This window comes from Parambassis ranga, chromosome 1 (genome assembly GCF_900634625.1).
Source record: "Parambassis ranga chromosome 1, fParRan2.1, whole genome shotgun sequence".
Taxonomy (NCBI): Eukaryota; Metazoa; Chordata; class Actinopteri; family Ambassidae; genus Parambassis; species Parambassis ranga.
The window spans coordinates 22,635,073-22,648,975 of NC_041022.1; the positions used below are offsets into that span (position 1 = coordinate 22,635,073).

The window sequence follows — 13,903 nt, forward strand, 5'->3', positions numbered from 1 at the left end:
CTGAATAAGAGCGGGGCATCCTGTAATTTACATGATTCAGAGAAGCGTCCCCCATAGTGGAGGTCCTTTATATGCTCCTCAGGCTCCTATTTTATATATTTTTTATCGCTTTTATTTATTTTTTGTTTGTTCTCATTTAGACTGCCAAAGGACTGTGCATATATATGGAGCATAGTCATGATTTGTGAATGAAAAAAAATGCAGTTTATTGCGATTTCGTTTATGATGTTAAGTGTATTTTTACACAGCCCACTCACAGGCTTGTGTTCGTCATGCAGTCTGTCATGCACACATGTTGTTTATCTCTTGACAAAGCCAGTGAATTCAAACCCACCAATCACAGTGTAGAACATGCAAATCAGCGTAACTACGTAACACACACGTTCAACCAACTACCAATGGTCTGTGAGTGGGCGGAGTCTGGAGGACAACAGCGGAGGATTCAAACTGAACATGGCTGCGGGTAAAGATGTTGATGAAAACACACAAAATAGAAGGTAAGAAAGGAATTAGACTGCCACTGATAAATATTACATTGCTTTTTTTTAATTCGACATACAGTTAGTATTTCAGTCAGGCCTAAGGCTGAACTTGTGTATTTTAAACAGACGTCAAACATTAGCGAGGCTGACAGACTGTCACTTCAGCTACAAGCAGTTGTTAGCTAGCGTTGCCGTAACAAAGCAGAAAATACACATTTCATAAATTAGATATTTGTTGCACGTGAATGTTTATCTACTTCAAAAACATCTTTATCTGTATAAGCAGATGGTTTTAGTATGGAGTAGCCAACGTTAGCACTACACTGTTAGCTGAGGATGAAGTTATGGCCAAAAGTCACAGCTGAATATAATTCAGGTTAATTTACGTACACTTCATCAGCTCCGTGTCTTTGCATGCATTAACTATTAAAGGCGTGCACACAATTATACAGCCCAACCATCCAGCCTGTTAGTCTTTGCATATCGAAGTAACAGGATAATGTTAATGTTATAATGGTATCGATTACAGCGCCGACTTAGATTGTTGTCTGATGATTAGCAGCATTTTTCAGGATCCCATAGTAAAAAAAAACATGCACATTCATTGTGGCTCTGGTTGTAGAGAAGATCGTTATGACTTCTTTTTGAAATCATCCCAAATGCAAATAGACCCCTGCATGAAATGTGTCTTTGTCTCCCCCTCAGAGGTACAGTGAGCAGTATGGTGATTAATCACGAGGAATCGCCTGGGAGTGCATGTGCTGGACGGCCACCAGTCATCTTTAACCCAGATTTTTTTGTGGAGAAGCTCCGTCATGAGACTCCTGATGTTTTCCTGGAGCTGGTCCTTAGTAACATTACTCGCCTTATTGATCTTCCTGGCGCAGAGTTTTCCCAGCTTCTTGGAGAGGAGGGTCCCAAAACCCCAACAAGTGGGAATGGAGGTTTTTTCCGTTCATTCAACTTCCTCAAGCGCAAAGGTAAGAGGCAGCATTTTTGATAAACACTGTTCTTGTACAGAGTGTGAAATCATAGGAATTGTAGCAGGTTTCTTATCTTTAAGTGCGCTTGTTATATACCTGTAGTGCAGTTTATTAGTGGCTGTAGCACACACTTGAAATAATCTTTGCATCTTTATGTTGCACTCTAACCCTGGATTTATACTGTATAGTATTTTATTGCAGTATTTCTTGTGTGGTCTTTAATATTGTGGACAAGATCATCATATGACTCCTTTAGTTATTGTTTCTGTCCGATTAAATTGTCCTGTTGTACAGCACATACACAATAAATGGAAGAAATGTCTTTCAGTAATTTAACTTAATCGGATCAATCATCTTTTCTAATATTTTACAGATAAAGGTTTGGTGTTTGGAACCACACTGACAGAGAGCAGCATTGCCCAGATCTACCAGCTTATTGAATACCTCAGCAAAAGTGAGTCAATTAATTTAGAACTGTTATATTAAGGCAACTGGACTCAGGGATGTTTTGAAGACCTTTTGCCACTCCCCTGAGTGGCTTCTTTAGTTATCCTGCTGTTCTGATGGGGAATCTGCGTTTTTATGTGCTCAGGACCTCTGTGGGTGGATTTTGGAGGAACATGACTAAGATCCCTCTTGTTGGTTAATGGTCAGTTAACAACCAGAATCTGTGTCAGGGCAGGACTAGTTAACAGCCCATCGTTAGGGTTTGAATTGAGGTGAAACCCGCTGGGCAGAGATGAAAGGACAGAGTTGTGAACAGGTGAGAGATGATGCCTCAGCCCTCCTCCTCCGTTTAGAGAGTGTCTTTCCAATTTCACATAGATGGCTTCTTTGACTCCTCTTTCAAACCATCTGTCCTCTCTGTCTAGAATGTGGACATTATTATCCTCAAAGGAGTGACTGCTGTCTTTAAGGTGAAGGTGCACTGCTGAGTCCTGTCCTGAGGAGGAGGCTCTCCTGTGCTGTGACATACGTTTGTGTAGTGGTTGTTTAGTTTCACCAATATAGAGATCAGAGCATTAACAAAGAAACGCTGGGCCAAAGCTATAGTTTAGTTAAGTTGTTTGCCATACCTGCTCCCTCCCCAGACACAATGGACATGAGGAGATTTCTCACTTCTTTCTCAAGGAAAGTGTTTACTTCTGTAGGTAAAATAGGTGTTTAACAATCTGTTCAAATCCACCAGAATGCAGGAAATGGCTTCTACTTCATTAAAATTTTCTGACAACTTGTGCAGATATTTAATTTATAGTCCATTAACAAGATTGGTGAAGTCTTGCAAAATATTGGTTTTATGCCCTAGCTTTGAACTAGTAGAGGATAATGGAGCACATGATGTTCGAATATTGAGGCGGTATGCAGGCACGACCCCATACATAGAAATTTTTCAGTCAGATGATTTTTTTTTTTCATTTAATCCCTGGTCCAGTTGCCTCAATTTAAACTCTTGGAAATGACTATGACCTGGGTGAATGAGAGCATTCACAGACCTATATATTAAGATTGTACTTACTGATCCCCAAATGCTCTTTTGCATTCAGACCTGCATGTAGAGGGGCTGTTTCGGGTGCCTGGGAATAGTGTTCGACAGCAGACCCTGAAAGAACTCCTCAACAGCGGGGCTGATGTGGACCTGGAGTCTGGAGATTTCCACCCCAATGATGTAGCCACACTGCTAAAGACTTTCTTGGGAGAGCTGCCAGAACCTCTGCTGACTCACAGACACTTCCATGCACACATTAAGATAGCTGGTATATAATATATAATAATACACACACATTGGGGTACTATTTTTTCATTCAACACGTATTGGATGGTTTTCTGTCACCATTGAACTGTTTAATTGTTGTTTTTTTGCCCTTGTGCTAGACATGACTCTATTTGATGAACACGGCAACAAAACTACAATACCCAACAAAGAGCGTCAAATCGAAGCCCTGCAGCTTCTCTTCCTGCTGTTACCTCAGGCCAACCGCTCACTGCTCAAACTGCTGCTGGATCTCCTCTACCACACTGCCAAGCAGCAGGACAAAAACAAGATGTCCGCCTTCAACCTGGCCCTCATGTTTGCCCCGCATGTCCTCTGGCCCAGACATGTAAGTCTTCAAATTTATATGTTGGTTCAAAAACAAGGACCTTTCCAAACAACTCATAGATCAAGTTTATTTTATTTTTTTCAATTTGAAAATGATTGATTTCCCAAGTTCTAACTAATCTCTCTTCATTGTGAATGACATGTAAATATTTCCCTGAGCCATGTTGCCTCCTGTTCCAGATGACTGCTGGTGACCTTAAAGACAATCTAAAGAAACTGAACAACAGCATGGCTTTCCTCATCAAACACTCACAGAAACTCTTCAGGGTAATTACTGACCACGCCCACGTCTGGACAATCAAACATATCAAAATCGAACCTAATGTAGTTCATGTGAATGATGAGCCAAAGCGGGTCGTATGCTGTGTGATTTTATGATTGATCTGTGGAAGAGTGACCTGTGTTGGCTCTGTTTTTAGGCTCCAGTCTACTTGCGGGAATATGCCAGAGTGCACTACAGTGGAACAAAGGCCTCGCAGACCAAGGTTAGCTAGTATTCCCTAATATATAATTTAATAACATTCTTTATTCCCTTTACATTCCAGCTTTTAAATACCTGAAGAAATATCATAACACAGTGACTGTGAAAGTAAAAATAAATACTTGATGAAACTGAGGTTCAAGAAATAGACAAGAAACAAGACAATAGGGGAAAATACATAACAGCATGCTTTGAAAATATAAACATTGTGGGAAATTAATGAGAATAGATATATAGTCGAGTTTGCTTAGCTAGATAGCACATTTACAATTTTTCCATTGCATCTTCCAAGTGCACCGTCTGACCCGTCCTTTCTATCAGGATGATCTGGAGCTGCTGGCAGCGAGCGGCTCTCCTGCTCAGCGCACAGTGTTGCCTCTGAAGAGGACAGCTGTTCGGGGCCCGTGCTCTCAGGAACAGTGTCAGTCACCAGCCCAACAATACACCGAAGAGGCCCTAAAGGAGCTCTTCAGACATGTCCACCACAACATGCCAGACTCTGCCAAGAAGAAGAAACTCGTCAGACAGGTTCTTTTCATGTTTTTTTCTCTTACTATTTAAAGTTCAGCTGGTTGAAATAAAAGCTTCTTCTGCTGCTAAATGTCCAAAATGCAGATTAATGTGTGTTAAAATGTGAAGTGCTGTTTTCTGTGTGCAGTTAGTCAAGCAGACGAACCCGGGGACGCCTACTAACGAACAACACCAGAACACCCAAGCTCTCAGCAAGAAACACCCCCGTTCCCGTTCCTTCGGTGGCCTTATCAAGGTACTAAATAAGAGTCATTATGAGAAGTAGAGCAAGATAAAGTTCAAGACATGAAATGAATTTCTCTACATTTCTTTTAAATGAAATAGAGAACATGGAAGTTACAGTGAATATGTTCAGTACCCATTTTAAGTGAAACTTTAGCCAGTCTTTTCCATTCTCATGTCCTGTATAGAACTAATAATATAGCTGAACTAATGCTTTATGTTGTTATATTTTCAATTCAAAGTGGAAATAGGAAATGAAGTATTGACTTTTGTCGCACCAGCCTTTCACAACTTATGTGTTGCCATCTGTTGCCTTGGTAACAGCGGAAAGCTCGAGGTGAACAACTGACAGCCGAGAGACGGGTCCGGCACATTTCCCCTGATGTTCTCAGATCAGGAAAGAAAGCTAATAAAGAGAATGTCGCCTTACAAGCGGTGAGCCTTTTTATTTCTTACCAAACTTAAATAATATGATAGTTATCCATCTTATCTGATTTTGAGTTGGAGTTATACTGTAGTTTGCTTTTTCTATCGTTAACTTTAGTGAAAATTTGCATGTAATTAAATACGATCTGGAGCTACAGCTTGTGACTGCATGTCATTTACTGTCTTTTTTTAACCTCACTTCTTGTTTTAGATAAAGATAAATGTGCTAGAAATAACTAAAGGTGTAACGTTTTGTTGTGTGTACAGGTTAACAGCCCATTAAATGGTCCTGTTTTGGGGAAAGCGGGACTGGTGGTCAAAAATCGAGATTTTGCTTTTTACAAGGACAAAGCTCTGAAAGTTTCTAAGGTATAACATTTTTCTGAACCTTATGTCAAGAATTCAAAAACATTGTTAGCGTTATGTAATGTTAGTGAAAAGAAACTTTTGCATTTTATTTTTTTGTGTTTATTTAAAGTTTTGGTTCATTTAGACTCGGCACTGCATTTTGTTTCACATAGGATGGCACATTGTTTGGCGTGTTATTGTCCGATCGTAGGACCGTGTTAGCCAGCCTGGCTTAACTACAGCAAATGCCCTTTGATGTTAAAATATTTTCAGACTACAATAATGAGGAGCAAACCACATATTTTAAAGTCATATATGTCAACACTTACTGAAAATGTACTGCCTCCAACATCTCTCATCAGGACTCTCCCTCTGTGACCAGGATGTGTTTCTCTCCTCAGGAGGTCTCACTGTAAAACTCACTGGACACCTCCTACTCATCTCTTGCAGGACTTTGGCAGTATTAATATTGTTATGCCCCGTGTTTATTATTGTTGTAAGTCTGTTCTAACTGTGACTAATATACAGCAGCTTTTAGCTGTAGCCAGTACAGCCAAACCAATAATACCAGCTGATTTGCAAACTGATGGCAGATGCTAATGAAGGTTTTATTTAAGACAGCATTAGTTTAGAATGTAAATAAGAATAGTATTATTACAGTCATAATAATTTTAGTAAAATTCCTTCAGTTTGTTTTGTGTGTAGGAGCAGCTGTTTTCACTTTTTATAAAATCAATATAAATTTAATACAGTACTTGCCGAAACCTAAAATATAATCTGCGAAAGAAAATCTATTCACTACTTGTGCATAAGCATTAATACTCATTCTGTTGCATGGTGCTCATTGTTATGGTTATGATGGATAGCTGACATGGTTGATTGGTTTGGCTTTGCTGGAGCTGACCTGATTGGGGCATTTATTATAGCTACTGTTACATGATCTAGGACCACTAGCTAGCTGAGCTTCTGTCTGCTGTATAGTGTAGAATATGTATACATGTTGTACAGTATGTGTTTGTCTGTGTGCTTTTAGACTTTTTTTATTTGGGAGCTGTGAAATGGGATTTTTGGTACGTGACTTTGTAACTCTCAGGTTACTGGGATGATAATTGGGGGATAATTCTCTGGTGTTGTGCTGATGATCAGTATCAGTCAGCAGGTCACTGTGTTTATTATGTTACATCGTTATTTGGAAACTTGGATAAACTATTGATCATTTTACTGCCCTCAATAATGATCCACTGAAAGATGTGAATCTGTCAAATGTGAAATTTAACCTTCTCAGAAAGCCATGTGACACGACATTTTTAAACATTTTTTTTCTTCAGCTGGGCGATGGAGGAGTTCACAGAGGTGGTTAGGAGCTTTGATGATGATTTTAAATGAAAGTTGTAAGAATGTTTTTTGTATTTATTCTGATTGAAATGAGCAGGAACCTGGCACAGTCGAGCCCTTTGGGTCTTTCCATGGTCTGTTTTGGTTTAGTATGTGAGGGAAACGCATGGTAGTGTGTGTCAGATCAAAGTAGAAAGAAGCCACACCTCTTATTTTATTTAGTAGTACGTTTTGAGAAATTATGTACCAGCATGCACACTGCATTAGGCTGTGTGTGAGTAGTGCACCAGTTATATCTCAACACAAATGTTATTTGTAGCACCTGCTATCACATCAATGCTGGTACATAAGAAGTCTGGTCAACAGAAGAATATTTCACTCTTCTGATATAGGCAGTGCAGTTTTACTGAGAAATAAATGACTCTCACATTGGGATTGATTTGGGATTTGTCTGTGGAGAATAAGAATGTCTCTTTAAATATTTGTCCTTTTTTCCATCTTCACTCTTGGCTTGACTGACCTAACTGCTCATTTTGTTGTATGGTGATTGTGGATGCAACAGTTTCAAATTTTCAAGTAGAGACTGAAGTGCTGTTGGGCTTAGAAACTGATGCCATGGTTAAAACATTTGGTTTGTTGGCGTTACTGCTGTTAAAAAATCTGTTACTGGTGCATCCTGTTTTGAAAGTGTTGGGGAAGTTGTAATGAGGGTTTGTGGGAAGTGATTGAAATGATGAACATTGACTGTAGAAGACCTCACCTCTTTTTGTTTTAGAGTTGTCACGTTGTTCCTGTCACACGTGGACACATGGTTCACCAGCGACTGGAAAGAGACGTCTGTATTCTGTTGCATTGTTTGACACATCTCTTTAAGGGAGCTCTACATTGGATTCTGTTGTATTTATTGCTCTTCTCTTAATTTTTTTTTGTTAAATGTGTTTTTTACCGTTTGGGTTTAAGCAGTAACATTGTGTTTGATGTAGAATACTGCTTTGTTTCAGATCTGTCAGTGTTGCATAGGTGTTACATACATGTGAAATATGGAGTTGCTGATCCCTGCTTGCTGTGCAGGGTCACAGATGAGTTCTTCTCCACACTGTGAGAACAGTAGGAACAGTTAAAAGCTAAAATGACAGAATTGGGAGAAATTCTATCTTAAGGTGCATTATCTCTTTCTTTGTGTGTAATGACATCTATCTGGTCACTTTTATCTAAGGCATTTAATTATATCTGTGTTATTTGTCCAGACACAATATTTCTGTTTATGCACTCATCCGTGACCCTTGTACTGTGTGGTTTAAACTGTGGTAACTGGTTTTTTTATCTTTATGTAAAATATGTACTCTCTATAGTGGATTCCTTGGTGAAGCATCTGCTATGGATTAAAACTTTATGTTTCCTACATAAAACATAATTGAATGTTTGTTTTTTTCATCAGGTAGTCAGTGTGAGGACTTAATTGCTCATCAGCAACTATATCATAATACAGATTGTACTGAGGACAGAGCTTCAGTGCAGTGCTGCTGTTTGTCCACTACAGGGTGCTGTAGGACAGTTTAGAGGTATGTCTCTGATGGTGAACCATAACCAAGTGTAGCTTGACGCCACAAAATAATAATAGATTTTTACAGAGTGTACCTCTCCTCCCTTGTTTTCACATAGGGTGCATTGACTGTATTCTATTATTTAAATCAATCATCAATCTTTCTCTTAGAGTAAGACACCTGTATTGAGAGCTATAAGCCGCCATCCCTGGTTTTGCCTTTAGACACCTGGAACCTCAATTGTTGTCTCATTTAATTAAGACAGTGATAATAACCCCCATTAAAACAATTCTTGTTTTCTTGTGTAGGAAGATCAGACATCATGCTCAGGGAGTGACCCAGGGATAGCAGGTATTAAGCAGTACAGAGTCTTTGTCTTTATAGATAAGTACACTTAATTACCACCTATTACATAAGATGGCAGAACAAATATACAGTCTTATTTTGATGTAGCTGTAAACAACTCTGAAATAAGATTATTTAATCCTGCTAGGAGGTTGCACAGTCTGTGTCTGCATTTCTTTGGATTGAGACATACAGGTTAATTAACTACATACTTCACCTGTATGCCCCATTCCACAGACATGCAGAAAGCAGGAGCTGGTACATAGACATATCTCTTCTGGTAGAGGACATTGTGGGATAAACATGTATTTTTTCTCTTGGGTTTTAGATGTTAAAGAGTCCAAGGTGACAGATTTCTTTGGCTGCCTGATGCCCCCCAACCCATTTTGATTATATCATACAGAGAAATGCAGTAAGTAAGAGATGATGAATTATTTGACCTGCCCCTGCGTATAATACTTACAGAGAAATTTGGCAGCCATTTATCAGACTTAGTAAATTATTTACTGATAATTTAGACAACAGAAGTTGTTTGTTGTTGTTGGGATTAAACGTTTCAATGCCTTACGTGGAAAAAACAGCTTTGTGAATTGATGTATTTGAGACAAAAGCAGCTGCTCTGTACTTCCAGAAATCAATTCAGACGCGTCTGCAGTGGGAGTCCCCCCCGACTCCCCCACCCACCCCTGCCTCAGAAAGCTATTATGGCCCCAGAAATAAGGGGGTCCACCCCCCTGGAGATGTCAACATCTCATCCCTCCCTTTGTTGAAGATTATGGCCGAATGAGTCAATTCAGTTGCACAAAGGAAGCAGCCGGGCTCTGCCTGTGGCCAATTTGTTTTCCATCACTTCTGGAGCACGCCTGGTTAAATTAACCCGTCATATTGAGTCTGCTGGGAGAAGACAAAGTGAGGCCACGAGCAATAATCACTCATGTATGGTGGTAAATAAAAAGCTAGGTAAACTGCCTTCCAGTTGCTGATGGTCGTACTACAAATACATGACAAATCAAATCTATTAGAGTAGATGTAATTATAGTGCATGTAACCCTGTGATATATTGGTCAAATCGCTGACTTTATTGAAACACTATCAGCTGCTGCTCTGCAGGTTTGATGTTGACCAGCAGAGGTGTACTGTAGTACTGTAGATGTGTAGTTTTGGGAGCTTTTTTTCCATGATACAGATTTTGTCCCTTCTTCTTTCTTCCTTGGTTATATGGCAATCCCAAAAGCTGAAGCTGTGGTTTCTGTGGAGATTCAGAAAAAAAAAACTAAAAGAAAAAAAAAGCTCCATTTGAATTTCAAAGCCTTGCCAGTGAATTCATAATAGACTTCTGAGTAAGCTCTGTGGCAGCTTATGGCATTCCAGTTATGCCAGTCTCACAAGAACCCCCCCCACCCCCTTCAACCCCCCAAAAACCAAGTTTCTGCAGCCTGGTGTGCTTTTTTGGCACTGAGCTGTGGGCACAAAGATATATTGTCACATTTAATTCACAACAGAACTTCCTCCATCTCCTTTTATTTCACATGTATCTTATTTTCTGTCCTCATATTTTCTCTACAGCTCCTGCTTGAATGCTTCAGGGTGATCACGATCTCCTCTACCCTTCCTCCCTCTCTCTCTCTCTCTCTCTCCTCTTTTCTTCCCCAAGGGAGGACAACGCATGTGGGTGAGTGAGATACACAGAGAGGAGAGAGAAAAAGGCTGCCGTCACTGGAGGTGGCAGCTCTTGCTACTGCTGTCACTGAATAGATGTGAGTTCACTCTGGGTACTCTTGTGTGTGTTGATGTGTGTGACGGGGGGTAGCGTAGGAGGAGTCTTGGTGCTGTTATTTGTAAAAGCTTTTGATGGATGATTACTCTGTGTGTGTGTGTGTGTGTGTGTGTGTGTGTGTGTGTGAGATAGAGGGAGTCCCCCCCTTCTTTTTTTCTAGTGGCTCACTGTTCAGTGCACAATGACTCAATGAAAAGTGGAGGGGAGAGGCAAGCACACTGTACGGTGCATGTGAGAGAGAGAGAGAGAGAGCAGAGAACACACAGGAGAGTAGAAGAAGAGAAGCCAATTGGAGAGAGCTCTAAAGCTGGGGACAAGTAGAAGAAGTGGATATACTTGTCTTTCTCCCCTTCTCTTTATTTCCCTGAAAGGCCACTCTGGGATCAAGTGGCAGTCATTCAGTTGGAGCTAAACTTCACCTGGCTGTGTTCTGTCGTTCTTAGACTCCTTTTCCTCATATATCTGTTCACTTTTGAAGGGAAGTAGTGCTGTTGGTGTGCTGATCAGTCATCCCAGGCAGCAGGAAGAGACAGGATCTGTCGGCTGGTTTCTGCAGCTGCGTTGTGGAGCTTTGCAGGAAAGCAGAATGCCTGCTAGTGGAAGAGGGGATGGAGCCCGGTCAGGGGGCTGCAGAATGATGGCAGTGGCAGCAGCCTCAGGCCGGACTCTTCATTCTGGGCTGTGGACGATGCTGGCATGGGGCGTTTTGGTGCTGCTGGCAGGTCAGGGAGGTGCAGAGGCGTGCCCCACACCCTGCAGCTGCTTGGGGAACACGGTGGACTGCCATGGCCTGGGGATCCACTCTGTACCCAAAAACATCCCCAGAGGGACTGAGAGGCTGTAAGTAATCATACACTGACCTTGTATCATTCACATTTCTTCTGTACTTCTGAGGTCCACATGCACACTGACAGATAGTAAGATGAGGGGAATCCTTCAAAGTGACGGCATAATGCTGCTTGTCACTTAAAGGAGTAAGTAGCACTTTAAATCCTGGTTATGTGTATGTATAATTATGCATTAACTAAATATTAAGGAGGGAGTAGTGGTCGATTTATCGGCATGACTAGCCCTGCATGCAGTTATATCTTGTGTGTGTGTGTTTGTGTGTGCTAGTGTGTCTGGCTTTGTGTATTGTTTCCATTTGTTGCAGTCTCTTCTGTGTTTCTGTCTTTACCAGTAGTTTACCTTCATCACACGTAGATGTACCAGCTCTTCACAATATTCTCAGGATGTACTTGCTGCTCTGCTGCATCATTTTCTCTTTCCTACTTTTTCTTCCTAAATCTTCTTATTGTCTCTATAATTTTATTTGTCTTTATAATTGTATGTCATTTCTGCTATGCAGGATGACATATTTTTGTATAGTTTTATGTGCTATTCAGCAGTTTCACATCCCGTAGTAAAATTAAGGTAAATTTGTTACAAACGTAAAATTGATTTGTGTGTGCCGATAATAAAGCATTTTACAACACTACATCACCAACTGATTAGCTAACACCACTGAATTCAAGTCTCTTCCCCTAGACATCTTTATAAGGAAAAAAACACCCTTTACTTTAATGGAGGTCATTGGCACAGATAACTACTACCTAATGGTAACAGTTGAATTCTTACCTTATTCACCCTGTCAGTCAAAACTGAGCATTATTATATGAAGGTAGAGTTTATGGCCTATAGTAACCACGGCAAAGTTGATACACATCAGTCAGGCATCGGCAAAGTTATCATGAACAATCGTGTGGATGATTACTTGGGTTTTAGATCTGAGAAGTTCTGAGATCTTAAATGTAAATCAAGAGTGAAAACATACCTGTATATACAGGTATATTTTTTGATATCGCAAACCAGCCCGTCATGCCTCCTTGAGCACTGAGACATTGCTGTATTTCTAACTTTGAAAGACATAGCTGCTACAAAGATCCAAGTACAGGACAGATACATGTCACACTGAAAGAGCACTATTTTGTATCAACTACAGCAAAGTGCCTCATCCACATGTCTGACTACACCAAAAAAAGACAACAGCATTGATTTGAGGACTCCTTATGCGTCTATATACAGTAGGAAGCACTTCTTTCTTTCTGACCCTCTCTAAGTTTATGTCCTGTGTGAACTGTATGGGTCTGTCAGTGCTGGGAGAACATGTATGTGTTTATACATAGAGAGTCTATGTGTTTATTTCAGGTTCTAGAGTGCCTGTATAGTGTATGAATAATTGATGATTGTCAGGGGTGCCAGCAGAGATACATTATCCTTCCTCCTCTCTGGTTTACTGTAGCGTGGAGGATGTTTTCCCCTCCAAGGCTGATAGCTTTATAATCAGGGATGGGGGCTTGGGCTCCTGGTCAAAGAGAAATGGCCTGGAAAAAAACTTGCTTGTTTTGTGAAATGGTCACTTTTTGCCCTATAGAGTAAGAGTAACTGACAGAGTCAAAGTTATATATTCAATAGAGCATCACATTATTTAGTGGAGCTGAAGGTGTTCATTAGGCAACAGTTAAAATAAACATTAATGCCAGATTCAGTCTACACAACATCAACCTAATACTGGACACATTCAACAACAGAACAGACTGATTGTCACTGACTCCCAAAAGACAAAAGTTATGTGGATCAGGTAACATAACATGGTTTCAGACTTGCACAGGGGAGGCGTGGCCTCCTATTGTACTGTTATTACTTTTAGACATGGACGTTCATGGTTAAAACAGATATTCAAATATTAACTGATTAAAATCAATGCATCATCCTGACTAAAAGGAAGCCGTTTTCAGTACATTTTTCTTTACATTTATTGCAATGAGAGCATGCTTTCTGTCGTGATAGCAACCCCAGGTGACCAAAGCCAGGCAATGTATGACTGACCCTAGTCAAGAGGAGTATCAGCTGAGACAGGCTGACCCACATAGAGAGACAACAGATATGGTTTGACCTGCATGTTAATCTGCAAGGAAAATTGTGGACATGCAACATAGTAGATGGTCCCTTTTGACTCAGTTGAGTGTGCACAGGCTCTATCGTGACTAATTTCCCTCCACATCGTCAGTGTGGCCTTTTGAAATCTTTCCCCGTCCTACAGCCCTACCACCGCGCTGGCCCGTAGACTCAGACAGGCCCTGCCACTGCAGTGGAGAGGAGTGACTCATTAAACAGCTATTTGTTAAAGGTCTTGTCGCCCAATTAACATGTAAAGTGATCTGAGTGTGTGTGTCAGCTGGACAGCTAGCCACTGGGGCAGAGAGAGTCAATGATGTGTGAGAGAGACTGAGTGTGTGTACAGTATTTCCTGGGAGACAGCCAGCAATAAGAGGGTCATTTATCAAGGTGA

At 40.6% G+C, this 13,903-nt stretch overlaps 2 protein-coding genes across 3 annotated transcripts in view; both read left to right on the forward strand.

The window, feature by feature from the left end:
• Window positions 1-434: 434 nt before the first annotated feature.
• On the forward strand, window positions 435-7,851 carry arhgap19 (Rho GTPase activating protein 19). 2 transcript variants are annotated; one of them, XM_028411105.1, is made up of 12 exons: window positions 435-497; window positions 1,188-1,462; window positions 1,839-1,919; window positions 3,010-3,219; window positions 3,338-3,564; window positions 3,744-3,830; window positions 3,983-4,048; window positions 4,366-4,572; window positions 4,703-4,810; window positions 5,122-5,232; window positions 5,491-5,592; window positions 5,934-7,851. In XM_028411105.1, exons 1-12 carry the CDS (start codon window positions 454-456, stop codon window positions 5,985-5,987), a joined length of 1,572 nt encoding a protein of 523 aa, XP_028266906.1. In that variant the 5' UTR covers window positions 435-453; the 3' UTR covers window positions 5,988-7,851. The 2 variants fall into 2 exon arrangements, with proteins under 2 accessions (XP_028266906.1, XP_028266916.1); XM_028411115.1 differs by having other exon boundaries at window positions 5,973-7,851.
• Window positions 7,852-10,500: 2,649 nt separating this feature from the next.
• The window catches only part of slit1b (slit homolog 1b (Drosophila)), a 48,254-nt gene continuing 44,851 nt past the window's right edge, over window positions 10,501-13,903 (forward strand). Inside the window, exons 1-2 of the mRNA XM_028413066.1 lie at window positions 10,501-10,552; window positions 11,051-11,412. Of these exons, the coding sequence (XP_028268867.1) occupies window positions 11,159-11,412 (254 nt within the window). The 5' untranslated portion in view covers window positions 10,501-10,552; window positions 11,051-11,158. The remainder of the gene's footprint in view (window positions 10,553-11,050; window positions 11,413-13,903) is intronic.